Source organism: Condylura cristata, unplaced genomic scaffold, assembly GCF_000260355.1.
Source record: "Condylura cristata isolate star-nosed mole 26May11 unplaced genomic scaffold, ConCri1.0 scaffold00029, whole genome shotgun sequence".
Lineage (NCBI taxonomy): Eukaryota > Metazoa > Chordata > Mammalia > Eulipotyphla > Talpidae > Condylura > Condylura cristata.
Genome location: NW_004567130.1, coordinates 12,578,016 through 12,603,598, shown reverse-complemented (window position 1 = coordinate 12,603,598; position 25,583 = coordinate 12,578,016). Strand labels below are relative to the sequence as shown.

Here is a 25,583-nt window from a genome sequence, read left to right as displayed (position 1 = left end):
CTGTACCCCAATTCTGTATGCATAAATAAATAAATCTTAAAAAAAAGATTTTATTTATTTTGTGTAGAACTGGGGTGTAGGCCAGAGGTATAGGTGGTGAGAGGATTCACCAGAGACAGAGTTGGGAGTCAAGCAGGCAGAGTGACTGAAATACACTGGTGTGGGGAGCAGCATGTGAGATAGGAGACGTCTGCTGCACCATATGTGGGTCAGCTCTCCGGCTGGAGAGTGAACTCAGGCTGTAGCAGTGACAGCACTGAGACTTAACCCCTAGGCCACCAGGGAGGCCCCTTGGGTAATATTTATTAATAAATCCTTGTTATTACAGATGGAGGTTGAATGTCTTTTTGAGATTGAGCTGTTAGTAATTGAATAGATATTTTTGAGAGGAACAGGTGAATAACTGCATATAATAGTTCCATTTTAGAGAAGAGGCATAGATTTCAACATTTAACTGGGACCCTTTCCACAGTCCCACTCCTTTTAACAAAGATTTATTTATTTACTTATGCAGTTATGTATACAAGATCTGGGGTATAATCTAGAGGTCTAGGGATGGGGTGAGAGGATTCACCAAAGACACAATGGGAAGCAGAACAAGCAGATTGACAGAAATACACTTAGGGGAGCAGTGGGCGTGACAAAAGAGGTTTATTGTACCATGTGGGTCAGCTCCCTGACCTGGGATTGAACTTGTGCTGCAGTGGCTGCCAGTAGCTTCATAATGCTGAGATTTAACCTCTTTTGCCACCAAGGAGGTGGCAAAAGTCCCACTTTTGGGCCTCATAGTTTTGACTATATTTGAGGAGATTTAATGACAGATCACAACCATAGCATAAGAACCCAGACTGTCAGGGAAAAAAATCTAGATTTATATTGTGAAGCCCTAGTAATAAGATCTTAAATTTTTATCTTCATAAAACTGCATGGTCTTAAAGCATTTATTTTGTCTAACTTGCCCAAGGTCCCTCAGGCTGTAAGGAAAGGAAGTGAGATGTGAACTAGTCTTCCACACTAGATTCCCTGTTTATCTCCTTTCTTGGGGGTGGTCAGCCTGTAGCACAGGACTCTTAGAGGGTCTCCTATTGCACATTGTGTTGCTTTCTTCTCCCAACATTGTCTCCTAAACTGTATGTGCCTAGGACCAGTTGTATTTTGGGAGGAGGAGGGGGAGAGTAAGGGAGACAATGAACAGAGTTCATAACTTTCATAATCTTCTTTTTTTTTTTAAGACTTATTTACTATGCTTACAAAACTGGGGTACAGGCCAGAGGTGTGGTGGGTGACAGGATTCACCAGAGACAGAGTGGGGAGCAGAACAGGGAGATGGACTGAAATACACTGCTGAGGGGAGCAGCAGGCATGTCAGGAGAGGTCTGCCACACCATGTGGGTCAGCTCCCTAGGGGGGTGGGGAGATCGAACTACTGCTGCAGTGGCTTCTGAGAGCTTCATAATGCGGTGCTTTAACCCACTGACCAGAGAGAGCCCTCATAATATTCTTAAAGGGGCATATGATGAAAAAGTTTACTTTCATTTTTTATGCGTTTTTAATTTTTAAAAGGTTTGTTTATTTATGCATACAAGAACTGGGGTACAGACCAGAGGTGCAGTGGGGTGAGAGGATTCACCAAAGACAGAGTGGGGAGCAGAAAAGGCAGATAGAGTGAAATACACGGCTGATGGGCACAGTGGGCAAGAGAGGAGAGGTCTGCTGTGCCATGTGGGTCAACTCCCTGGCGAGGTATCGAACTCGTGCTGAAGCGACTGAGGCTAGCTAGCTTCAGTTGTGCTGCTATTTAACTCGTTGCGCCACCAGGGAGGGTCTTTGTGTGTGTGTGTGTTTACTTTTATTTTAAAAACTGTTTTTAGAGGAACAGAAGGAAGAAAAGGGAAGGAAGCAATGAGAGCAGGAAAATAATTCTGGAGACAACATATAATAGGTGTCCGTTTTTGTCCCCAGAATTTCAAAGTAGAGAAAACTTAGAGTGACTAAGGAAGCCGAAAATTGAGGATGTTGAGTTGGGATTAGAATCCAGATCTTCAGGCACTAATTTCAAAGTTCTTTCTGGCTCCCGATGTTATTCATTCACTGAGTCTTCATTCATTCATTCATCAAATCTATGTTGAGCAATAAAATCCCAGGTTTTGGGAATGCTACAGTGACAAATTCTTGGCATCACGTTTATACAGTGTAGTAGGGAAGACAAAGTAATAATAACGAAGACTACGTTAATGTTATTTGGAAAACGTCAGAGGATGGGGAGGATGGGAACTGCATTTTTAGACAGGGTAGTTTGTGCTCGGATGGAATCTCTCGTTTCAGCCCACGGGCTCCAGAGAAAGGCGAGCTCCCTTGTGCCCTCCACAAAACTATTTTTGGTGCTAAGTCTCACAAGGTGGAGACGGTAGCAAACCGGGACCAGTCCTCAAACTCAGCAGCTCGGAGGATTGCGACAGGGTTGCAGCGGGGCTCGAGGGTAGTGCGCAAGCGCCTTGAGTTTAGGCGCTGCCCAATGGGAACCTCCTTTTGACGTGTAGGTCCCGCCCATATTCGCAATTCTGTTTCCGCTTCCGGCGCTGCTACGGGCCAGGTCAAAGATGGCGGCGGTGGCAGGGTCCGGGCTTTCAAGGCTGCTGGGTCGGGCCTGGCCGCGACTGACCCGGCCTATGTCGAGTGGCGCCCACGGCGAAGAGGGTTCAGGTACTGGGGCCGGGTTCGGCGGGGTGGACCTCAGCCCCGCTCCTGCGAGGCGGGGCGGGACGATGACCTTGGCCTGAGGCCTTGGAGAACGAGATGAGGCCGGGCCGGGCACCACTCCAGCCTGAACGGTCGTACTCTGTGCGCAGCTCGCATGTGGAAGGCTCTCACCTACTTCGTCGCGCTCCCTGGGGTGGCAGTGAGCATGCTGAATGTCTTCCTGAAGTCGAAACATGCAGAGCATGAGAGGCCGGAGTTCATCGCCTACCCCCATCTCCGCATCAGGTCTAAGGTACGCCGTGGCCGTCTCTTGCAGTGACGGTTCTCCCATTCTGAGTGCCCGGACCAGGTCCTTCATTCTCTACAAGCGTCGATGCCGGGCGCATATACAGTTTCATTAAACGGTCACAAATTTTAATTGTATCTGGTTTTACGGAAGGGAAACAGATTCAAGAGTCACGTCTGGTTTCTTCAAGGTCATAAATTAACTATCCAACGGTTCACCTTTTCTCCGTTTCATCCCACCCTCTGAGTCAGTTCTGAAAGAGCTGTGAGTTCTGGTGGCAAAGACAGACGGACTGGGCTTGTGGCAAACACTAGGTGCAAAGTGAAGAGACTGACAGCTTTTCCTTCTTTCCCAGCTCTGCTAGTTGTTTTGTTGACTTTATCTTTGGTGTATTGCTGTAGGTGTAGTCCAGCCATTCCTCATTGTTTACTCTAAGTATTCTTTATCTCTTCTGGTTCTTTAATACTATCCACTCACTTAGCCCTGGTAGGATTGGCCTCATAGCGCAGACTTAGAAGTTTTTTGAGTCTTTGAGCCCCTCTCTTTCCCTTGTACAGCAAAACTAGAAGTATACAGCAAGATTTCTCAACCTAAAGCCCAGAGCAATGTTTTTGAAAAGGTCACATGCCAAATAATTGAGGGCAGATTGTAGTTTCCAATTCAGATTTGTATGGGTCAGAGATGGAGCCCAGAAACCTGCATTGACATAAGCCTCTTCCACATACCCCCCTCTACCATTCTGATACAGTGAATTGATTACATTTTCTTAAACAGCACAGGGTATAGTAGTAAGCAGATAGAGGCTTGTGAGTGACTAGTGTTTCCTACTGTCTACTTTCTTTTTTTGCATAGAAGAACTGGGGTGTAAGCCCATGGTGGGAGGTCAGGGGAGTAAGAAGATTCATCCAAGACCCAGAGTCTGGAGCAGAACATGAAGATTTACTGAAATACGTTGCTGAGGGGAGTGAGGCAGGAGAGCTCTGCTGTGCCAAGTGTGGGTCAGCTTCTTGGCTGGGGATGGAACTCAGCCCATAGCAGTGAGTGCTGAAATTGGGTCGCACTTCTACTGTCTACTTTAAAGGCTGTTATGGAAGTTACAAGAACTCCCTTAATTAAGAGAAGGCTTAAATACACTGGTAAAGGTCTGATACCTACTTTACGCATAATCTATCACCTAATACCCTGCCTATTTTTAGTTCATGGCAGTATGTTTGTGAATTATTTTCTGGAATTGCCTAATTATCATCTTCACTCTACAGCCTTTTCCCTGGGGAGATGGTAATCATACCCTATTCCACAATGCCCATGTGAATCCACTGCCCACCGGCTACGAAGATGAATAAAGAGAACCTGGACCATTACCTAAGCACTGGGACCACAGTACTGGCTTGGACCATTATTCTTCACGTGGACCAGAAAAGTGTACAGGACCTTAAGCTCACTTTGTTTCAAATGCTGACCATTAAACTTCTCTCCCATCTCGACTGTGGCAGGAGATGGCTTAAATAAATAACTTGTTTGGTCATGAGGTCAGAGTTGCATTCTTTGGTGGTATTTTTTCCTTAGAAGTTAGCATTGATGTTATTGCTGTTTCTGCAGTGGTCTGTTGCTGCTATTTATACTGTTTCAGGCCCAATTCAGACTTCCAAATAATTATAATAGGCCTGTTCTTGGTTTCTTTAAAATTTATTTGTGCATACAGGAACTGGGGTACATGCCAGAGGTACCTGATAGGGAGTAAGAGGATTCACCCAAGAGAGGGGAGCAGAACAGGCAGATCTACTGAAATACACCATGAAGGGGAGCAGCAGGTGGGTCAGTCCCCTTGCTGGGGATTGAACTCATGCTGCAGTGGCTGTGGATAGAATCATAGTACTATGCTTTAACACCTTGCACCACCAAGGAGGGCTGGTTCTTGGTTTCTTGTGCCCAGGGTGGCTAAAACAAAGGGACCATGAGGGGAGTCATTAAGATTGGTTCTGGCATACTCTGAATGACAAGGACGTTAGTGACTACAGTTCACATATAGGGGTTCCTGTGCTTCTCAAGGTAGCACTTATTTCCTGTGTATTAGTGTCTTCCCAACTCATTCCAACAGTGTTTGTTGCAGATTATGAGCTTATAGTCAGATAATTTTCTCCAAGAGTATTAAGTTCTCACCTCAGGATCATCTCTCAGCCCAGTCTTTAAGGCATGTAACAGATTGAACAAGGTTACTCAAGCAATTGCTGGGACATTTTCCTGGCATTTGTGTTGTTACATAGACATTTTAGAAAATATTTTTGTAGGCATATGAAAACAAAGGATGGGAGATCAAAGCAATTTCTAATTAATAAAATTCTCCCCAATATATATGGGATCTGTACATGGTAATAGTTGCTACATAAATAAGTACACTTAAGTTCCAAGGGTAAATAAGGGTAGACACCAAATATTACGATTTATTCTGTCTCCATGATTACAGACATGGCAGGGTGGGTAAACAATGAAAATAAAGCATAACTTTTCCTACCCCAACCCCTCATTTTAGCCAGATGCAGCATTTCAACATTTTTATGATATGTGGGTTGATGTAATTCATTGACTTGGGTTGAGAGCTGGCAACAGCAAATTTAGGGTCTTCCATAGAGCTTCCAAGGATCTTAATTTCTGGGGTACACTGAGCTCTGAAATGGTTTTCATTGCAAAATTCTTCAGTTTTGAATGTGAATCTGAGAAGGTGGTTAACTATTGAAAGTTATCATCACTTGGCTAACCCAGTCCACCAGCAATCTTAACCATAAAAAGCAAAATTGTTCCCAAGCATTGAACGAAACTGTTGTGCTAGGGGATCCTTTTCAGACCATTAACTCCCTGAGAAAAAAAGAGATGTCCTAACCATTGCTCCCAAAAACAATGACCCAAGTACAGTTGTACCTAATGTCCTTTTGCAGCATTAACTCAAGAGGTTAGGCAACAAGTTTACCATTATTTACATACAAGGTATAATTAAAGCTGATTCTTTTCAGACCCAACTATTGGAACCATAATAGTAAGTCATTCAGTTTTAGCACATGGAATTCCTGTAAGATGCCAGAACCAGTGAGAACTCATCTCAAAGCAGAGAGGAAAACAGGAGGAAACAAAAATTCTCCCTCCTAAGCTCCTCATCAAATGGATGACTATCTTCACAGTCTTAACTGACAAAATCCATGGTTCCTCAATTTTATGACTTGAGGAGTCCTTTTCCGAGATGACTGTCAAGAAGAACTTTCAGGTTTTTCTTTGCCATGGCCCATGAACTCCAGTCCTTCGATGGGAATCTCCTTCTCCTTTATTGCTTTCTGATGGTAGAAAACATAAAAATCACCATGAAGCTTCAGGATCAAAAGCCCTAAGAGCAGAGAGACTAGAAAGGGGTAAGCAAATCACTAAAATTTATAAGTGAAATTTGACACTATCACCTCTGTATTGAAAGACACCAAAGTTCCAACCTGGAATCCTGTGCTTACTGTCTGTGACCTTCAGCAAGCCTCACTTCTGACCAGTAAGGTTCTTTATCAGCATGATCCAAAGATTATCTACATTTTATTCAGATACTTGGCTAAGCAACTCCACGAAGGATTACCCCAGGATCTTAACTAATTAACTGAAAATACCTTGCCCACTCACAGTGCTGTTCTTAAGATTCAAAGTAGTTCCATATTTATCCGGCTGTGATGAAAATGTCCTAGCTGAGTCCAATGAAGGAATTGCAATGAAAAGATCTTAAGTCAAAAGGCCAACTCGGCCTCTACCTCCCCCACCCAATAATATTATAATAGTGGAAAAGTGCACTACACAAAAACTTGATTCCAGTGAATTTAAACTAATCACTTCCGCTTTCTGGGCGTGAACGTTCCATGTACAAAATACCAGTAACTACGCCCACTTAGCAAGTTTAAGAGGAGCGCCAAAGGTTACTATGCTCCATGAAAAGTAATGCACTGCAAAAATACTGAACTTGTGGTTCAGAGCTTCCCAGGCTGCCTAGAGGTCATGGCAGCAGGGAGAGCTGCCACTGGCTTTCTTTGTCCTCCGGTTCCAATGCCCGGCAGGTACAAGCGCGAGCTGGGGCCACGGCAGAGAACGCGGGGCTTGGGGTGGAGGCGAGAGCTCGGGAGGCAGCTCACCTGAACACACTGTTGGTAGCGCTTGAAGAGGTCGGTGCACGGGTCCCCGGAGCCGTCTCCCTTCAAGAACTTCTCGGCAAACCAGCGATTGAAGCACTGGTCGTACTCGCGCTTCATGTCAGTGCAGGCCTCCCCGACGCTGTTCATGGCGGCAGCGGCGGCTCACCCTGATGACATCACTGTTAGGCGCGTCGCCCGGTTTGACGTCAGGGGCGGCTACGGGTGCCGAGGAAACGAGCGATGTGGGCGCTAGCCGCGCGGGCTGTGCAGCTAGGTCTTCAGGCCCGGATAGGCGGGCTTCAGGGCTTCGCTTCCGCGGCGACTCAGGTGAGCCCACACGCCCGCGGGCGGCTAGGGAGGTCGGCGGCCAGGCCCCATCTGTGACCCATGCGCTCTGCCTCCTTCTCTTCCCAGCGCCCTTCGGGAAGTGGCCGCGTCTCGTCCGAGCTGATCGAGCACCTGGAGCGTCTGGCGCTCGTGGACTTCGGCAGCCAGGAGGCCGTGGCGCGGCTGGAGAAAGCCATCGCCTTTGCCGACCGGCTCGGCGCCGTGGACACAGATGGGGTGGAGCCCATGGAGTCAGTGCTGGAGGACAGGTGAGCTTGGCAGCGTCCCCCGCCTGCCACCTTTGCAGACATTTAAGGCGGTGAAAAGTGGCCCCTTGTCACCGAAGGGACAAAGCCTTAGCGAGACGCAGGAATTTATGTAGGGTCGCCCCTTGTCATTATGAAACCTAGTACTCTCGTTTGAAATTCTTGAAGCCTCTCAGAGGAAACAGGAACAAAATCCGAACACCTTATTATCGCCTCAGGGGACCCACTTTAGAGTCCCTGCCACTCTCTGGCACATACTCCAGCCACATTGGCTTCCATAACGTTTCTCCAGCACACCAAATTCGTTTTCTCTAGGATCTTTGCACTTGCCATTCACTTTTTCTGGAATGGCCTGCTTCCTTTGCAGATCTCAGCTCATCTCTGGAAGGGCCAGTTGCTAGTTTTAAAGAAAAATGGGAGGGGATTGCAGAGGGAGATTTTTAAGTTTTTAATTTATACCAAGGACCAAAAACACAAATACCTAAGGGGGAAGTGTAAAATACAGGTACAGTAAGTCGCTAACTTTGTCAGTAGGTTCTTGGAAACTTGATTTTAAGAACAATGAAAATCAAATGTTATTTCCCTCTACACCAGCCAGTGAGCTTCTTTTCTCATCAACAATAAGGAAGGAACCTGCTGCAGTGTAGTGTAGGACAACAGGAATGGGAGAACTTTGAATAAATTACCTTGGGAATACTACAAGGGGTAAGCCCCTACCCACCAGTTGTTGCTAAACCTTAATACTTTTGTAAAGAAAATGCTTTTTTGAAAAGCAGGCTTATTTTTTTGGGACTGTAGCTTCTTAAGGATCAGTTATTCAAAAACATAGGAACAACCTACAGCTGCCCTACTCTTTTGGTGATTTTTTTTTTTTTAAAGTAAACTAGCCCTTGTTGAAACAAGAAAGATTAGCCGCCATTACCTGTCTTTTTATGACTTCAAGTCCTTTTTATAATCTTATGTTCAGGTCTGGAGAGACTAACCAATTCTCCAACTACAGTGCTGTTACAAAGTAGAAATCTGCTGTCATTCTCCTACCCAACCCATTCAGGAGGCTCCCAGGGCTATAAAAAGCTTCAGGATACTCTACAGGGCATCCTTTAACTTAGCCCCTGCCCACCCCTCTCCATTCATTCATGTCCCAGGTGTCTTCTTTTATGTTCTCAGTACCCAATTTAGCAGACACTTTGGGAAAGGAGGGATTAGAAACATAAAGAGGGGGAAGAATTTCTCAGCCTGGGCCCTCCCTGGTGGTACAGTGGATTAGAGCACAAGCACAGCACTATGAAGCTATCTGCACTACTGCAGCATGAGTTCAATCCCTGGCCAAGGATGTGACCCACAGGGCTGGTGTGGCAGACCTCTCCTGATCTGCCTGTTGCTCCCCTCAGCAGCGTATTTCAGTACATCTGCCTGTTCTGCTCCCCACTCTGTCTCTGGTGAATCTTCTCACCCCACCCCCCACTCTGACCTGTACTCGTTTTTGTGTGCATAAGTAAATAAATCTTTAAAAAAATAATTTCCTAAGTCACCTAGAAGGTAATATAAAGAAATGCAACTATTTCTAAGGGACTAGATTATGAAAAAAGATGAAGAGGGTTTGGATTTATTTAGCAGCTGGGAACTGGTATTCAGTGATGCACAATCTTTCCTTAAATTTTATTAATGATTTTAGAAATGTGACACTTGTATAACTTAAGACATTCTGAATGTCCCACCTAGTAAAGACAAGTAGTAGATGGCTTTAGGTGGTAGCTATACTAGCTGTAAAAGCCCTAATGGGACTCTCATGGCACATTACTAATGCACCATTTGGTTTGAAATTAAAGGGGGGAGACATTTAGTGTGCTTATGTGACAGGTATTAAGAATTTCTATGTATTACCTCAGTTGTCACATACCACTTTAAAAGTTATATAACTTGATCCAAGGTTTCACAGGTAATAACAATTTGGTATTTGGAGTTCAACGCTTTTCTCAAATACTTTTAAATATACCATCTAAAGTCGACCCCTAGAAACTGGATTATTTTTTCATCTCAGATTCAGACAGACTCGGATGAAATGTCTGATTGCAGTCAATACTCTGATGCTTAGGATGTCCTTCAGAAACACATCTTAACCACTTAGTCAAGTTGATGAGCTCTTACTCTAGTCTGCATCAAACTGGAAGTAAATAAGGAGGGAGGGAAAAGACTTATAGGAAGAAGTATAATGGTGCCCTGAGAAGTTACTCTGGGCAGCCTAAAGCCAAGGGAAGAGACAGGATTGTCCGACTGGTCAGGCCAAGGACCCACGGAGGCACTTCTTTGTCCTCTATGCTGTCACAGTGTCATTAAAGGCTTTGTATTAACATTTTCAGTTTCTGGCTTAAATGCCATATGCCTAGCTTTAGAAGGTAGGGATTACTTTAGCTTAACTTTCTCCACCACCTTTTTCAACTGAATTAGAACATAATTTCAAGTGACCATTTTCAGTTCTCTCAAGGGTAGTAGTAGTATCACCAAGAATTAACATTAGCCTGGATGCATAAATGTTAACTTAGTATCAAAGTGGGTGTATCCTATGGTTTTGGAACTAAGTTCTCTTACAGATATCTCTCTGAGAAAGACAAGATGAAGCAATTGACAGGCACCTAAAGAGCTGAACTGGGCCTGTTCAGTGTTTCAGACATTGATTCTGAGGTTGAGAAAAATTAAGAAAAGGAAAAAAAAAATTAAGTGACTTGGTAAGTTAAGGGATCTACCTTGTAGGCCACCCTCAGAGAGACCCTGTGTTCGGTAACTTATTAAGAAAATAGGTTTGCATTTATTCTAGAAAAAAAAAAAAACTATCATAAACAAATGTGTAGTATATAAAGGGGTATTTTTCTGAAAATGCCACTTACTGGTAAACATGATTGCCAAATGAGTGAATAAACCAATTTCTATTAGATCTACTGTTGAGAAGCAGCAGCTTTTAACCACCAGTTATTGGTAAAATCCATCTAGTGCCAGGGCACAGAGAACACTGCCACATGGTAGTGTAAGCCAGTTGTGCATGATGGTGGCAATAGGTTAAGTGAATAAACTGAGTGAATGGTGGGTACTGGGGTGTACTAACTCTTTCCAAAAAGAGCTAGTGCTATTCAGCAGCCCTTTCTTACTGTCAATAGAAGACAGGGCTGTCACTACCAGACCTTTCTGGCATTTTATATAAGCTTTCCAGCAATTTCTGAAGCATTCTACAGCTAGGGAAACTGATCCATGAAGAGGATAAGAAACTTACCCACATGCCAGGTGTGGCACAGAGTTTAGAATTCAGTGTAATTCAGTTAGCCCAAGCGCTTAGCCGTTTTGTTACACTGCCCAACAAATATATAAACTCCAGAATCCAGTGATCACCTTTATGAATGACTTTATTTTTTTCTCCAAGTTTTCTTAAATGAGTGCCTAACACTTGTATGGCTAAAAAAATCATTCTCTGGGCAAAACACTTAAGGTCTGGAAATACATATTTGCTTAAGGACGCGGTTCAAAAAAAAAAAAAGCCAGATCTCTCCTTCTTGAACAATAAATAGCTGTTTACTGTGGCTAGCCTGGGGCTGGGTACCACAAAACTAATGTAGGAAAATCTTTTCCTAAAATTGGCCTTCGATGTAGCCTTTGCCTTGTTCTAGTATTTAGCCCTTTGTCATATGAGGTTCAGCTCTCAGTCGCTCTGGCTTAAAGGAGAAAGAGCTCAGTAGCACCACTCTCAGTGACTGAGCAGGCAGCTCATTTTTCAGTGCAAGTATCTGGAAGCAGTGTTAGAAATGTCACACACTCTGAACCTTCCAACAGGAGTGAAGCCTCATAGATATGTTCAACTAATTGTGTCATCTGAATACTTTAATGAAAAAAATAGGCCCAGAGAATAATGGGATTTCTTGACCTATGTTTGTGGTACTTCTTATAAGGGGAAATTTTAGGTGCATAAAGGTGATGGTGAAGAAAAGTACTCATCTTCAGGATACTATGAACTGGGCTCAGTTCCCAGTTCTTTATCATTTAAGAACTAATGTTCTTAAGCCACGTAACATCCTTGAGCAAGTTTCTACACCTGCCAGGAACTTCATTTCCCATCCCCCAATCCAACTGTTTCCTGCCATTGGCAGTAACATCACCTATTCTGAATACTCCTCATCCTGACTTAGATTTAACATATTATAACTGCTTTCCTATCTCTCAATCAAAAGCAACTTAACCATAGTAATCCATCAAAAAGTATTTATTAAATAGTATAATCCTGAGGAATAATTACCACTTACCTCACTGGCTCGCTGAATCTATAAAACTGCAGACTTCTTTTGGCCATAGTTCCTCCATCTCTTGAGCAATGACTCAAGAATATGTTCCTAGGCCTCAGAGAAGGTAACCCTGAGAATTTGTTTTTTTAGATGCCTGTACCTGAGATCTGACAATGTGGTAGAAGGCAACTGTGCAGAAGAACTACTACAAAACTCCCATCGAGTTGTGGAGGAATATTTTGTGGCCCCTCCAGGTATGTGTTGCCTAAAGTAGTTTAATAGAATAACTAAGAATAAAGGAGGAGCCGTGAGGTGCCATGTGAAAGCACTCTCAACCGTATGAAGTGGGACATGGGTAAAGGTCAAGAGGTACAAACTGCCAGTTACAAGGTCAGTAAGTTCTAGGGACACGTGGCACATCTTCAACTTAAAAATATGATTCACTTCCAAGGGCCAGCTGGTAAAGGAATGAGCAAAACAAGACTGTGGTAGAGAGGGGTGTGTAGAGGGGTGTGCCTGGGGTAAACCTGCCTGAAGGGGCAACTGGCATTTGCTGCTTATTCAGGAATGTGAGCCTGTTCTGCGAGAACAAGGACATCTGCCATGTTGTGTGATACTTTCCAAACTGAAATACTGGCGACTAATTCAAACTTAAAAACCTCACCATGCAAATGAAACACAAGCCAGATACATCCCGTGAGCCATCTATTAGTTTGTAACCCGTTGGTCTGGAGATGTGCATCTTAAAATCTCACTTGTATTTTAAATAGAAGCTTTAAATACCTCTGAGCCAGTAATGAAATTCAGGATGATGAGTAGGCTAAGCTGTTTTTGTCTCCTCTGAAGAGAATGGGTGGGTCCTCAGAGCTGCTGCCTGCCACTGTACAATGGCAGCAAGACAGACTAGCCCATGCACCCCAGTTTTCCAAACACCAACTTCAACCTTAGGAAATCCCCTCAGAACCATCCTGAGCAGCCTTCAAAGACAGACATCAGCTTTGCAGCTCAAGTTACTTATTTCATTAGGACCAACCAGTAAGAAGAAAGCTTTGCTTGAAGCAAGAATGGGATAACAAATAAGATTCACGCTCAACTCTTGGAAAGTCTCTGGATTCATGAAACCACCTTAATTAAATATGGAGAGAACTAAGGTTTAGAACCTAGCTCAGAGCTTGATGATGCTGTTTCAGGGGCCATAATGTATTTATCACATACTATGTGATACTATGAATTTGCTTCTTGGAACAAAGTGAATAAATAGTCAACTCTTTCTATCACTCTTATGTGCATGTAAGTGGCTAATTAACCTACCTGCCCCTTACTGAAAAATGTGCATTAATCTGTCTTCACTGACAAATGTAGTTCTTTCAGATACTCATCATTAGCAAAACACAATAGTAGCTATATTTATTTTCACAACAGAACAAGTGATATTAGCTCAGTAGAGCCAGTTGAGGAGCAGGTTCAATTATAACATTCCTTTTGTTACTGTTTTCAAACAGGTAATATCTCTTTGCCAAGGGTGGATGAACAAGAGCCCTCCTTGCATGGCTCAGCACCTCTCCCAGAGAAGGGTGCCCTGTGAATGCGTGGAAGTGTTACATCAGTAGTCACTGTGAACAATAATTTTCCTGCTTCCTTCAGTCACCTAAAAAAAACCTGATGGTTAGTGTTTTCTAGAAACTAAATCTTCTAAAGACAAAATTGGGTAAGGTCTAGCCAAAACAAGGCAATAAAAGTTCCTGAGTGCTAATGGAAGTAAAAGACATTGTTAGTTTTTAAGGATGCATCAGATACTTACAGGCTGCTTGGGATGATAAGACATTTGCCCTTTATTTCCTTCCAGAAAGACTCAAACTGCATGTAAGTGAAGTTTTAGTAGCTATTCTGCCAACCTGAGCAGTCTTTTATCTTTAAGAAACACTTGAATTTGTTCCTAAGTGCTGTTATTCCCAGAAGATGGGGTTACTTTTCTGCTCAGGTCTGGGGAACTTGGGAATTCCTAACCCAGAACCATTTGCAATGCACAAAATGACATACTAGCTGGGTTCTAGTTTATTTCTGAAAAGAAATCACAAAAAAAAAAAAAAAAAGCCTTTGGAAAGCTAACAGTATTGTATCAGTTAATTAGTATTTCCTAAAAGAGCAGAGACTATGTTAAATGTTTTTACCATGTGGATAAAATAAAGGGAGATGGGAGGAAACCTTGGAAGGTGATATACAGTGGATGTGTTTATGGTCTTAATGGTAGTGATTTCACAGACGTGTACATACTTCACCCTACACTCACCAAGTTGTACACATTAAAGAAGTACAGCATTTTATCTGGTGAGAGCAGCATCCCTTTCCCCACAGTGATTACTGAATTGAGCAGAATCCAACATAGTGAAGTTGGGGCCTTCGGTGGCTTAGGGGTTAAGTGTCAGAGCTATCACTGCTGCAGACATGGAGCTGAGCCACATGTGATGCAGATCTCTCCTGTCTCACTCACTGCCCCCTCAGCAATGTATTTCAGTAGGTCTACTTGTTCTGCTCCCCACTCTGTCTCTGGTGAATTTTCTCACCCTCGCACCTCTGGCCTACAGCCCAATTCTTATACATTTAAAAAAAAAAAAAAAAAAAACCAAGATAGTGAGGTTTTGGAGCTTGTTTTGTTTTAAAAAGTTCAAATGCCAAGGATAAATGATTTAGGGATAAATGTGACAGTATCAGAACCTAAGAGATTTTTTTTTTCTAACCAAACTGCTAAAGCTGGGTTTTGCTAAGAATTTCCCAGTGATTTTGTGCTGTTAAAAATCTTTCCATCCATTTATGCTGTTAAAAATGTTTCCATCCACCTATCTGGCAATATTTTAAGGCAGCTTAATTTATAAGCTTGACCTTCAGTTATTTAAAAAACAAACAAACAAACAAACAAACAAAAAAAAACCTTGAACCTGCCCTTGAGGTTGAATTCTCAAACTACCATTCCAGTAATTATCTTAATCCCTAAATAAAGGTTTCCACTCCTATTTCTTAACCAACTGGGTACAAGCTTTCACTACAATTCAGCAATTTTCTTTTTGAATCAGTATTCCTATTATGTGAAATTTATGAACTTAATCAAGGACAACCACACATATTAATTACTAAACGTTTAAAATATATTTCTAAACAGAATGGGCCTACTCAGTTACAGTAACTGCTGATCTCCATAGCAGAGCAACCCACAAAGACACAGCACTGATTTGTTTCCCATAATCAGGGGTGAAAAATATACAACTTGCTTCTGAACCAAAACCACAATTTCTGCAGTTTAAAACATTTTACTGCTAATATGGCCCTGGTAGAAATTACGTAGTTTTATTTCCTTTTAAAAAAAAATTAAAAAAATTTCCTAACACTAAATCATCAATCTGGAATGTAGATTTTTGAGCACAAAGCAGCTCAGTTCACCTAGAAAATAAAAGAAAAACTTCCCATCACCTGTCTCAGTAGGGCCTGAAGGGAGAGAAGTAGTGTGGGGAACCCCTGCTTTGGTATGGTGAGTCGCGGCCTCTTGACCCAGACCGAGACCGTGAATAGCCATAGCTGGTACTTCTCTCTGGATAAACTCGGATGTAGGAAGTTTCACCCTGAAATTCAAACAAAAAGCAAAGAAAAAATAAGATCTAGGATAATAAAGTAAACCAACACTTAATATGGCTTCCTGACACTAGTTAAGTACTAAGCATTCACTGCTTGTCTAGTGTGAGGTTATCTTGCTAAATCCTCACTGTAAAGCTGTGAGGTAGGTATTCTTACTAGCTCACTTTAGGAATGAGAAAATGGAATGAATACTAAATGGCGACCTGATATTTGCTAAATGCTCAAATATTAGCTATTATTATTAACATATCTAAATAACTGCTAGAATTTAAGAATTGGAAAAGATGTCAGAGGTCACATAGTTCAGTGCCCTGCAACCTCATCTATGAATGACAATGGAGCACCTATGGAAAGAGCTAGCTATCACGTATCCAACTCCCAGGCATCAGAAGCTGGGCTAAATGCTTTGGTTATGTTCAGAGCTTAGTTTCCTAGGAAGTCTTTATTATTGTGAACATTTTACATACGGAGGAACAAGGGTTCAGAGCCACTTGGCCATAAAATGGCCAGGTGTCAAATCAGCCTTCTGCCCTCAGGTCATACCCTCAGACCTAAAGGTGGTTAAGATGAAAGTAGCCAGACACATTTCCCCGATATAATCTGTCACTGGATCTACCCTGACACCCTGCTTTTTAGTGTATCTAAGGACCAAGTGCTTTTTTGTTTCTGTTCCAAATTCAAATCCAAGAGGACAATTTGAGCATTGTTAAATCATGCAGCCTCCAAGCCAAAAAATTAGGGAATTATATTGAATCTTAAGAAAAAGGAAGTGAGGACCAGAAATTCATGTTCCCAGACATCCCTGTCAGAACAGGTTAACCAGAATAAAAAACAATGACCAATTGGTAATTAGGTATCTGGTGTCTCAATGGTATCACATTTTGAGTCAGACTGAGACCCGAAGCAGCAGGTGCCTTCTTGAAACGAAGAAATTAATCCTGAGAGTGAGGTGATCAGCCACAAGAATATGCTACATAGCTCAGGTTTCAAAGAGAATTTTATATAACCTTGGGAAAGGAAAAGTGAAAGTGATACCTCTGCCCCAGTAGCAATACTTGTAAGGGCGGAAGTAGCAAGGCTGGCTTGCAGAGCTAGAGAAGGGGAAGCCATAACAGGCTCACAGAGAGACACTGCAAATAAAGTCAGTTGTGAAATGACAGATAACCTCAGAGTAACTCACCACATTATGACAGACTGCACCAGTATTCTCTAAAGGAAAACTGTTCTCTGTTAGGACCCTGTAGGACTTAAGACATGTGAATTCCTTGACTTTTTGTTGACTTTAGATTCTTTGTGGTGCTGTTAAGGTCATTAGATAGCAAATACATGGCCTTTTGCTACTTCAACTAGGTCAGCTGTAGGTAGAATGGCCCAGCTATAAGTAGAAGGTGGGAACCCACCTCATGAGAGCGGAATTTGGTGTCATCCAGTTTACGCAGGGCGTATTCCATGTCTTCTTTTCTGAGATACTCAACCATCCCCATTCCGTCTTTCTGCACGTCTGCGTAACAGACGTCCCCAGCTTCTCGCATGTGATCCTTCAGGTCCTGCCAGCTGCCTGATGGGGGAAGTCCTGGGCACAGAAAACATGAAAGAGGAGCCACATCCTTCAGCCGTGTCAACTGCCCTATTAAAAGACAGCAATACCTAGGACCCTACCTTAAAACCCCAAATCACAAATGCTGGTAAGGGGCGCAAAACCAGAGAGTAAAGTGTGTATAGTGAAGCACCTTAACAAGCTGATTCTAAGTTAATCTTCCAGACATCAAGCCTTTTCAATGGAGTAAAAAGTCCATCCCTCTAGGCACAGTATCTCTGAGAAATCATAGCCTTTATAATTAGTATCAATGCCCAAGACTTCTGCATTCCATTTCCCCCAATTATTTCTTGCCTGAGTTCCCAGGATATGGAAAGTTTAAAACTAGCCATGACATGGTCAAAGTGTGGCTGAAGGTTAACACAAAAATCTGAAGTTTGTTTTCTTGTGGGTGTGAATGATTGACAAACTCAACCAAGTAAGTACCTCTTAAAAGACCACCAACATTCTTCAATACAGTGGGGGAAAAGGTAATGCTCAGACGCTAAAACTAGTTGGGAGTCATACAACCCTACCTGAGGTCATGAAAGGGAAATGTGCTCCTGCTCTCAAAGGCTGTGTTTACCGCTCACAGCTCAGGATTGCAGCCATTTCCTAATAGTTTTCTAAGCAGGATTTCAGAGCAGCATGGAGAGAAAAAAAGATATTTATGACATCCTGAAGGAGGGAAGAGTTCTGGGGTTAAATTACAAAGGGACACAGATAGGAAGATACTTAGAGAGTATCACACTTAAGCACTGTGGGAGTCTGCTGTGATTGTGTAACATTTACATCAAAGACGAGGCTGGGTTTCTCAATGTATTTTGTACCGCCAGGGCTCCTGCCATATGCAGAAGGCCTTACTTATTTACCAGTGTATTCATATTTTGAAAAGAAGCACAAACCCCTGAGCTTAGCATTTTGTATTATTTGTCAACACTAGACATTTCATTCCCTACTTTGTAATATAATCCATAAGACTCCCAAGTTGTTTTCTTTTTTGCATAATTCCAAACCCCCATAAAAATCTGACCTTTTTCAGGATGCAAGACTAAGTAGGTTAAGTTCAAATCTCATTCCTGTAATGTCTGTCTATCAAGTCCAATCCCAGTGTACATTCCAAAAGAAAACATTGTTAGAACTCCAGGTCAAGGGATCTTGCCAACATTTTCTCTTTCAACATTTCTGAGGCTGCATTACCAGTGCAATTTCACTTGCAAAACACCTGCCTCACTGACAAGACAGGGCAGGGCTTTCAGACTGTCACTGTGTTTAGGCTACTGAAAAGGAAGTCCTACCTATCTCATACACTGAAGAGTAACAACACTTCTTGAAAAACAAACTCTGTGCTAAGTATTTCAGATGCTTCATCCAATTCACTTTGAAAAGAACATACCTGAAACAAGAACTCGGAAATCAGATCTTCTTGTAGGAGGCCCATTCCTCCCACCACGGGGCCACCCACCCCGACTTCCATAAGTCCTAGGGAACTCCACACGAAGCCGACACTGGCCATAATCATAACCATTCCTTCCATAAATTGCATCTTCAGCATCTCTGTAAGAAAAGTATGAAGTTAGTGTTGCTCAATGAGACTGACTCACTTCCCAGTGAGAGGCATGAGAAGTAAGTAGGAAATCTAGAGAGAAATAAAAACAGGACTTTGGTGCACTTCTGCTTTGGTTTGTTAATGGAAGGGTACTGGTCATTATTTGAATTAAACTTTACAACTGTCATACACTGGATTTTCTAGGACTGTAATGACAAACTGTCTATTATAACATATACACATTATAGGACTAATTCAGAAAAAGACACATTATTGACAAACTGTTACTTTTGCCAATGAAAGTGTTCTAACCTTGTGAAACATTTTCTCAACATGCATACACCATACACTAGTCCTTTAATACTCTTCCACAAGATTTAGTCCCCCAAGTCTATAGAAAGAAAAAGCCACTAACATTTCACCAAAGAGATTTGCAAATGTTCAATAGTTTGTCTTTACTAGTGTTCTAAAAGAGTTTGTTCTCCAGTAATGGATAAGAGAAAGCACATCCTCAGAATTTGGGTAGACAGACAGTGCTAATGATGTACACAATTCCAAAACTACTACAAAATCTGGAATTTTTCAGGATTCAAGGCTAAGTTAAGTTCAGATCTGATTCCTGGAATGTCTTTCTAGCAAGCGCAATTCCAAAGTACATCCAAAAGCCATACCCTTAGAGCCATACAGTTGTGACATACTCACTTATCAAGATTGTATAAAAAGATTGTAATCATGGGATTAAAAATTTTCAGCACCATTCAGTGCAACCCTGGCTATATTTATAGTGCAGCTGGGAAAAGGCTGGGCCTCCCTGGTGAAATACAGGTTAAATCCTAGCTCTATCAGTGATAGAGCTAATTTAATCAGTGATAGTTGAATTTAGGAAGGCCTAAATTCAACCCCCAGCCAGGGAGCTAACCCACATATGACAAAGAAAAGACTTCTGTATGGCCCACTGCTCCCCTTAGCAGTGTATTTCAGTAAATCCCCCTGTTCTGCACCACCCACCCCAACTTTTGGACCACACCCCAATTCTTCTATGCAAAAAAAAAAGATAAGGCAGAACTATTAGGGATTAGAAGTAGATTCTGAATGCAAAGTGACCTGAGTTCAAATCATTCTACTACCTGTCTATTAGTAGCTGTCTCTGGGAAACTATATTCAGGTTTTTACATCTTTAAATGTAATATGTCTCTTTTCCAGGGTTATTGTAGGGTTAAATAAGATACTATGTATTCAGTGCTTTGAAACTTAGCCTCTGCTGATATGAAAGGACAGTTTTTGTATTGTGAAAGAAATGAAGAAAGCTATGACAATGTAGCATGCCATGCAGTAAGTCTGTATTCTAAACAGAAGAATGAGGTTCAAATCCTACCTTGATCCCTTACTAACCCTCTTTTATCATCAACTCTAAAACCTCATATTCCTCACCTGCAAAATGCGCTTACTGAAAATGCTAAATACCACAGTGTATGTTTACTTAACAAATAGTAACTATTAAAAAAAAACCACACCAGAACTGTTACTAATTAACAAAGGTGCAACCCCCAGTTTAGATGTAAAAATGCCTAGTTTCACTTTTCAGGCAAACAAGACACTGGGAGTGAGCTGTCAGAATCTTCAACCATCAGGTCCCTCCTTTCTCCCTAGCAAGACAGTCTCCAGGCAGCAGAGGCTGACTAGTTAAGGAGTTCCCTGAGACTATGCTGGAAAACAGCACTTGTTTGCCCCAAGTTAAGTGACTACTAGACGTTTTATTTACCCTGTGAATGAAAGGGGATGACCCAGTTCATGAATCCTTACCCCATCTCACAACTCCCCCACCCCCAACTCCAAAATCATAGGATAAGACCCCAAAGCAGGTTTACATCAGGAGTGAGAAAAGGGAGAGCTGATACAGAAAGTTAAGAAAATTTATTGTCTGGCACACGGCAGCACGATACAGGTAAGCAAAGACCAGGGTGCAAGCCAAAGCCAGTCTTTTTAAAGTCCACTTGTCTATGCTGATCAGCCCCCAGTTCTCAGCAACACCACCCTCCCCCCCTTTCAGGCAGTCAGGTTATAGATTCTGGAAATCTTCACCTTCTGCCAATGTCACTGGCTATGAGGGCCACCCACAGGCTCAGAGCTTGCTCCTCACTGGTCCTCCTACATGAACAGACACCTGACTTCTAAAAATCACCAGCCACAGTTTTGAAAATTCCTAGGCTTTTTTCTGGCCAGAGAGCCAGCAATGGTTGCAAACACCGCTGACTCCTTTGAGCCGGTTTAGGGCTCCAGAGTTTCCAAATCCTTGGGCCTTTAGCATCTAATGGTGCTCCCCTCTTTAGCAGTGGGGAATGAAATCACTGATCCCCCTCGGGCAGTTTTAGAAGTTTTTCCAAGTCCCTGATGCTTTTAAAAAGCCAGGCCCCGGCCTCATAGAGTGAAGTGCAAGAGGAGGCTGGTCGGTTCCTTCACAGAGACGCTTTCCGATCTCCTAAGGCTTCCACATCCCGGTCAGCTCCCCGCAAATGGCTAGTTCCGGCCGGGGGGGAGGGGAGCGGTGCGGGCGAGCGACTACTTCTGCTCTTCCCCCGGGGCGCTCCCGCGCTGGTTCCGGGGCCAGGGTTCCCAAGCCCTGGGCTGCTGCCCCTTTAGCTGCCTCCCCTGCCGCGAGGGAGAGAAGGGTCATTCGTACCACTCCTGAGGCCCGTCTGGGGTGGGCCTCAGTCTCCAAAAGGCCCACCTTTTGTATTTCTTAGTAAAATAATAAGATAGTAGCAGAGGAAGTGACGACGGAGCAGAGGACGGCCCAAAGCCTGCGGTGAGGAAGCTCCAACTTCCACCCGGGGGCGCCGCGAGGGGGTCTGCGCCGAAGGGGTGGGGAGGGGAGGGGCACCCGAGAGGCGGGGGGATACGGGAGGGGAGGCCGGGCGGGGGCCCTGGCCTCGGGCCTCCGCGGGCGATCGCAGGGGGCCTCACCGGGGGTCCTCGAAGCGCACGAAAGCGAAGGGCACGAGGCCGTGCCGGTTCTTCAGCGCGATCTCGCGGATGCGGCCGTACTTGTAGAACAGGTCCTCCAGGTCCTTCTCGCGCACGTCGGTCGGAAGGTTCCCCACGTAGATGCGCCCGTCGCCCTCGCCGCCGCGTTCGTCCGCCCAGCCCGACATCCGCACCGCCCCTCGCCGCGGGCCTGCCGCAGCCCACGTCGCCGCCGCCGCCGCTTCAGCCCGGGTCCCCCCGCAGCGTCCCGGCGGGTTCGGAGGCGCTCAGCCGCACTGCATTGTGGGAACGCGGAGCGGAAGCGCTGGGGTCGGAGGAGGCAAAAGGTGTCCTCTTAAAGGGGACGCGACGGCGTAAACCGCGCGTGCGCGAAGGCGGGCGCCCTCGTTTGGTACCGACGGGCCCTGGGCGGCCGGAGAGAGTTTGGAAGTTGGGGCAGTTGGAGTCACTTCCCGGAGGCAGTTCACTTCCTTCTGCGCGGACCTGCGCCCGTGACTCAGGCTTCCTAGACTGTGGTGCTGCTTACCTTAAGCTTTTGTGAGCACTCACTGGGATGTTGCGGGTAGCGCGCCAAGTGGGCCTCGCAGTCTCTCACTCTGCCTGCGGGACGCAGAGGCGGACCGCGCCGCCGGGGGGCCCCCGCCGCGGCCGGACGGCTCCGCGGAGGCTGGCTGGGCCCGGCTGTCGCGGGCGGCCGCAGGTCAGTAGCTCCCTGGCCACCCTTCCCCAGTTTGCCATTGCTCGGGGTATGACCCTGACATGGGCTCCAGAGCTTGGGCTTGGAGTTTTATCTGAGGCTGGAGGAAGTGAAAGAATCATAACTTGTAATTATCGGTAGGAAGTGCTTTCTGCAGTTTTCACGTTTAATCCTTACCCAGGGAGGCCAGAGCCCTCCTCCCAGCCTCTGTGCTGAGTCCTTCAGGAGCTTGGGAGTTCTGGTAGATGACCACATTGGCGCTTTTCATTTACAGGGGATGTCGCAGCCCATTGCGCTCCGAGCCTGCGGATATTACAAAAACAAGACCTTGCATCGCAAGGTTATTTTTTCCAGTCGACGTATGCTTTACAACATTGTGTAAGTTTCCGATGTGCATCATTGGAAATCATATGTGGGGGCCTCCCTGGTGCCGCAGAGATTAAGTCTCAGGACTGTGAAGATATCCACAGCCACTGCGCATGAGGTCCATCCCTGGCCAGGGAGCTGACCCGTGTGACGCAGCAGACCTCTCCTGTTTACCCGCTGCTCCCATCAGCAGTGGATTTCAGTAGATCTGCCAGTTCTGCTCCCCATTCTGACTCTGGTGAATCCTCTCACCTCCCCATACACCTCTGGCTTGCACCCCAGTTCAAATAAAAGTCTTTTAAAAGTAGATAAAAAGGAAGTTTCAGTTATATAATAGGATATGGAAACCTACTGTCCACTGACAGAGGATTGGATTAAGGAGAAACATGGAGCCCTCCCTGGTGGCCTGGGGGTTAAGTCAGCGTTATCTCTATGGCCAGAGTTCCATGCTGGCCATGACGCTTACCTGCATTTGGTGCCGCAGACCTCTCCTATCTCCCTAGCTGCCCCCCTCAGCAGTGTATTTCAGTAAATCCACCTATTCTGTTCTCCACTCTGCCCCCCACCTCCATCTCTGGCCTGTACGCCAGTTCTTCTATGCAAAAATAAATTAAAAATTTTTAAAAAGTAAATCTACACAATGGAATAATACAAGGAAAGAAGAAATGTTGCCACTTACAGCAAGGTGGAAGGAGTTCAAGGGAATTTTGTGCAGTAAACTGAGTCAGCACGACAAAGACAAATGTCAGGCATCTACATAGGGAGTTATTGGAAAAACTGAAATACGTTAAAAAACTTGCAGACACTAATAAACGAAGTAAGTCTTCTGAGGTTGAGGGAAGGACGGAGGGAGAAAGAATAAAAAATACATGTCAAAGCACATCCAGCAGAATTTTAACTCTAGAATTATGGCAGTGTGTTATAGATGCATTCACTGTAGCATTCTTTCAACCTTTCTGTATGTTTGAAATTTTTCATAGTAAATGTTGAGGGTAGTGTATGTGAAACTTGTTAAAACAAACAATGCTAGCCTTACAAGGGAATAAAACCAAACATTTAATATAATGCTAATTGATTTCTAGTTATAACCATCTCAAAAGCCTTTAAACTCAAAACAAATAAAAACAATAGGTATCCACATATAACTACTTATGGTATAGTCTTTTAGGAAGGTAAATTGATAGTATACAGCAGGTTTTGATAATACACTTCTTAATCCAGTAATTCCACTTGCAGGATCTTATTGTGAGTAAATAGGAAATTCTCACAATATGTATCTTCATTACATTCTTTGTAATTAAAAAAAATTAAGCTCCTGATAATAAGGGTGTGGCTCAACACAATAATATCAAATGTTACACAATTTTTAAATTATGTTTTGAAGGATATTAAGGTCACACTAATTTAGTTGTAATTAAAATGAGTTAAAATGTTTAGGATATGCACATGTACATATAAATATATATTGTAAGGGAATCTACTAAATCTTAGAAACACCAGTTGTGTTTTTTTTTTTGAGCAAATGTTTTCATTTTTTAATTAATTAAATTTTTTTCTTCTACCATTGTGTCTCTTGTAGTTCTCCTGCCACTGTCTCACCCATGAACCATTACCATATTCCCTTGTGTTCATCCATCTCACCCCTGTTTTGCCCCCCCATCACTCCCCTACCTTTGATAGATGCTTTAGTTCTTTGGTCAGCTTGCTAGTTTTGACTTTTTCTTGACCTTTTTGTTCGGTTTCCCTATATTACACACATAAGTGAGACCATCTGGTATTTATCTTTTTCCTTCTGACTTACTTTGGCTAGCATAATCCCATCTAGCTCCATCCATGTTGCTGTAAATGGCATGGAAGTTTATCTTTTTTTTTTTTTAAAGATTTATTTATTTGTGCATACAGAAACTGGGGTACAGGCCAGAGGTGGTGAGAGAATTCACCAGAGACAGAGTGGGGAGCACAACAGGCAGATTGATGAAGTACACTGCTGAGGGAAGCAGCCGGGAGACAGGAGGGGTCTGCTGCGCCACGTGGCTGGCCTCGGGGCGGGGATCGAACTCGTGAAGAAGTGGCTTTAGCTTCTTAGTGCTGAGCTTTAACCCGCTGCGCCACCAGGGAGGGCCTGAGTTTATCTTTTTTGATTGCTGAGTAATGTTTCATTGTATATGCCACAACCTTTTAATCCATTCATCTATTTTGGAGCATTTGGGTTGTTTCCATATCTTGACATTGTAAACAGTGCTGCAATAAACATAGGAGCATAGGTTTCCATTTAAATGAGTGTTTTTGTGTCCTTTGGGTAGATTCTTAAGGAGTAAAATCGCTGGGTCATATGGTAGATCCATGTTTAGTGTTCCAAGGAACCTCCACACAGCGTTCCATAGTGGGCCAGTTTGCATTCCCACTAGCAGTGTATGAGGGTTCCTTTACCTCCAACAACAGTTGTCTTCTAAAGAAGGCAATCGTGAATGTAAACCCACTGGAGGCTATTATTCTAAGCAAAATAAAGCAGAAGAAGAGACAAATACTGGATACTTTCACTCATATGTGGAATATAAAGAAACTAAGCAAAGGAACAGACATAAACAAACCCTTGGGCTCTAACCGAAGAACTGAGGTGGGGGAGGCCTGGAGACTGGTGGAGAGGACTATTGGTGCATTGGTGGTGGGCAGGCATAGTGTAGTAACATACATTCAACAAGGTGTGAAACTGTGTCCCCAAAATATTTGCAATGTTGTAAATCAATGATTTTTCTCTAGAATTTTTTAAGGCTTTTAAAAAGATTTA

General features: G+C 43.7%; 4 protein-coding genes and 1 long non-coding RNA gene across 7 annotated transcripts in view; 3 read left to right on the top strand and 2 right to left on the bottom strand.

The window, feature by feature from the left end:
* The first annotated feature begins 2,567 nt into the window (after window positions 1-2,567).
* LOC101618860 (cytochrome c oxidase subunit 6A1, mitochondrial) lies at window positions 2,568-4,519 on the top strand. Its single transcript, XM_004690983.2, has 3 exons — window positions 2,568-2,703; window positions 2,850-2,992; window positions 4,246-4,519. The coding sequence occupies exons 1-3, from the start codon at window positions 2,601-2,603 to the stop codon at window positions 4,327-4,329; spliced, it is 330 nt and encodes a 109-aa protein (XP_004691040.1). The 5' UTR covers window positions 2,568-2,600; the 3' UTR covers window positions 4,330-4,519.
* Window positions 4,520-5,401: 882 nt separating this feature from the next.
* TRIAP1 (TP53 regulated inhibitor of apoptosis 1) lies at window positions 5,402-7,315 on the bottom strand. Its single transcript, XM_004690982.2, has 2 exons — window positions 7,138-7,315; window positions 5,402-6,309 (listed from the first exon to the last, which is right to left on the bottom strand). Exons 1-2 carry the CDS (start codon window positions 7,282-7,284, stop codon window positions 6,226-6,228), a joined length of 231 nt encoding a protein of 76 aa, XP_004691039.1. The 5' UTR covers window positions 7,285-7,315; the 3' UTR covers window positions 5,402-6,225.
* A 33-nt stretch (window positions 7,316-7,348) lies between these two features.
* Window positions 7,349-14,519, top strand: GATC (glutamyl-tRNA(Gln) amidotransferase, subunit C). The gene is made up of 4 exons (XM_004690690.2): window positions 7,349-7,464; window positions 7,552-7,733; window positions 12,146-12,249; window positions 13,498-14,519. Exons 1-4 carry the CDS (start codon window positions 7,378-7,380, stop codon window positions 13,578-13,580), a joined length of 456 nt encoding a protein of 151 aa, XP_004690747.1. The 5' UTR covers window positions 7,349-7,377; the 3' UTR covers window positions 13,581-14,519.
* A 599-nt stretch (window positions 14,520-15,118) lies between these two features.
* SRSF9 (serine/arginine-rich splicing factor 9) lies at window positions 15,119-22,041 on the bottom strand. The gene is made up of 4 exons (XM_004690981.2): window positions 21,712-22,041; window positions 18,595-18,755; window positions 17,023-17,195; window positions 15,119-15,609 (listed from the first exon to the last, which is right to left on the bottom strand). The coding sequence occupies exons 1-4, from the start codon at window positions 21,897-21,899 to the stop codon at window positions 15,466-15,468; spliced, it is 666 nt and encodes a 221-aa protein (XP_004691038.1). The 5' UTR covers window positions 21,900-22,041; the 3' UTR covers window positions 15,119-15,465.
* A 112-nt stretch (window positions 22,042-22,153) lies between these two features.
* LOC105854213 overlaps window positions 22,154-25,583 on the top strand; it is a 25,023-nt gene continuing 21,593 nt past the window's right edge. For 2 of the 3 annotated variants that reach the window (XR_001145904.1, XR_001145902.1), the window contains exon 1: window positions 22,154-22,432. This is a non-coding gene — a long non-coding RNA (uncharacterized LOC105854213). Of the gene's footprint in view, window positions 22,433-22,703; window positions 22,808-25,583 lie in introns of all 3 variants that reach the window. The other variant, XR_001145903.1, reaches the window with a different exon arrangement.

Bases quoted from the DNA above. Each gene is read 5' to 3' on its own strand.
- TRIAP1 (XM_004690982.2), bottom strand. From the start codon at position 7,284: ATGAACAGCGTCGGGGAGGCCTGCACTGACATGAAGCGCGAGTACGAC. The intron at 6,310-7,137 runs GTGAGCTGCCTC...TTCTACCATCAG, and splicing joins GCTACCAACAGTGTGTTCAG to AAAGCAATAAAGGAGAAGGA.
- LOC101618860 (XM_004690983.2), top strand. From the start codon at position 2,601: ATGGCGGCGGTGGCAGGGTCCGGGCTTTCAAGGCTGCTGGGTCGGGCC. The intron at 2,704-2,849 runs GTACTGGGGCCG...CTCTGTGCGCAG, and splicing joins CCACGGCGAAGAGGGTTCAG to CTCGCATGTGGAAGGCTCTC. The intron at 2,993-4,245 runs GTACGCCGTGGC...TTCACTCTACAG, and splicing joins ATCTCCGCATCAGGTCTAAG to CCTTTTCCCTGGGGAGATGG.
- GATC (XM_004690690.2), top strand. From the start codon at position 7,378: ATGTGGGCGCTAGCCGCGCGGGCTGTGCAGCTAGGTCTTCAGGCCCGG. The intron at 7,734-12,145 runs GTGAGCTTGGCA...TTGTTTTTTTAG, and splicing joins GAGTCAGTGCTGGAGGACAG to ATGCCTGTACCTGAGATCTG. The intron at 12,250-13,497 runs GTATGTGTTGCC...GTTTTCAAACAG, and splicing joins ATATTTTGTGGCCCCTCCAG to GTAATATCTCTTTGCCAAGG.
- SRSF9 (XM_004690981.2), bottom strand. From the start codon at position 21,899: ATGTCGGGCTGGGCGGACGAACGCGGCGGCGAGGGCGACGGGCGCATC. The intron at 17,196-18,594 runs GTATGTTCTTTT...TTCTGTGCCCAG, and splicing joins TTTCCGAGTTCTTGTTTCAG to GACTTCCCCCATCAGGCAGC. The intron at 15,610-17,022 runs GTGGGTTCCCAC...TTTGAATTTCAG, and splicing joins CCAAATTCCGCTCTCATGAG to GGTGAAACTTCCTACATCCG.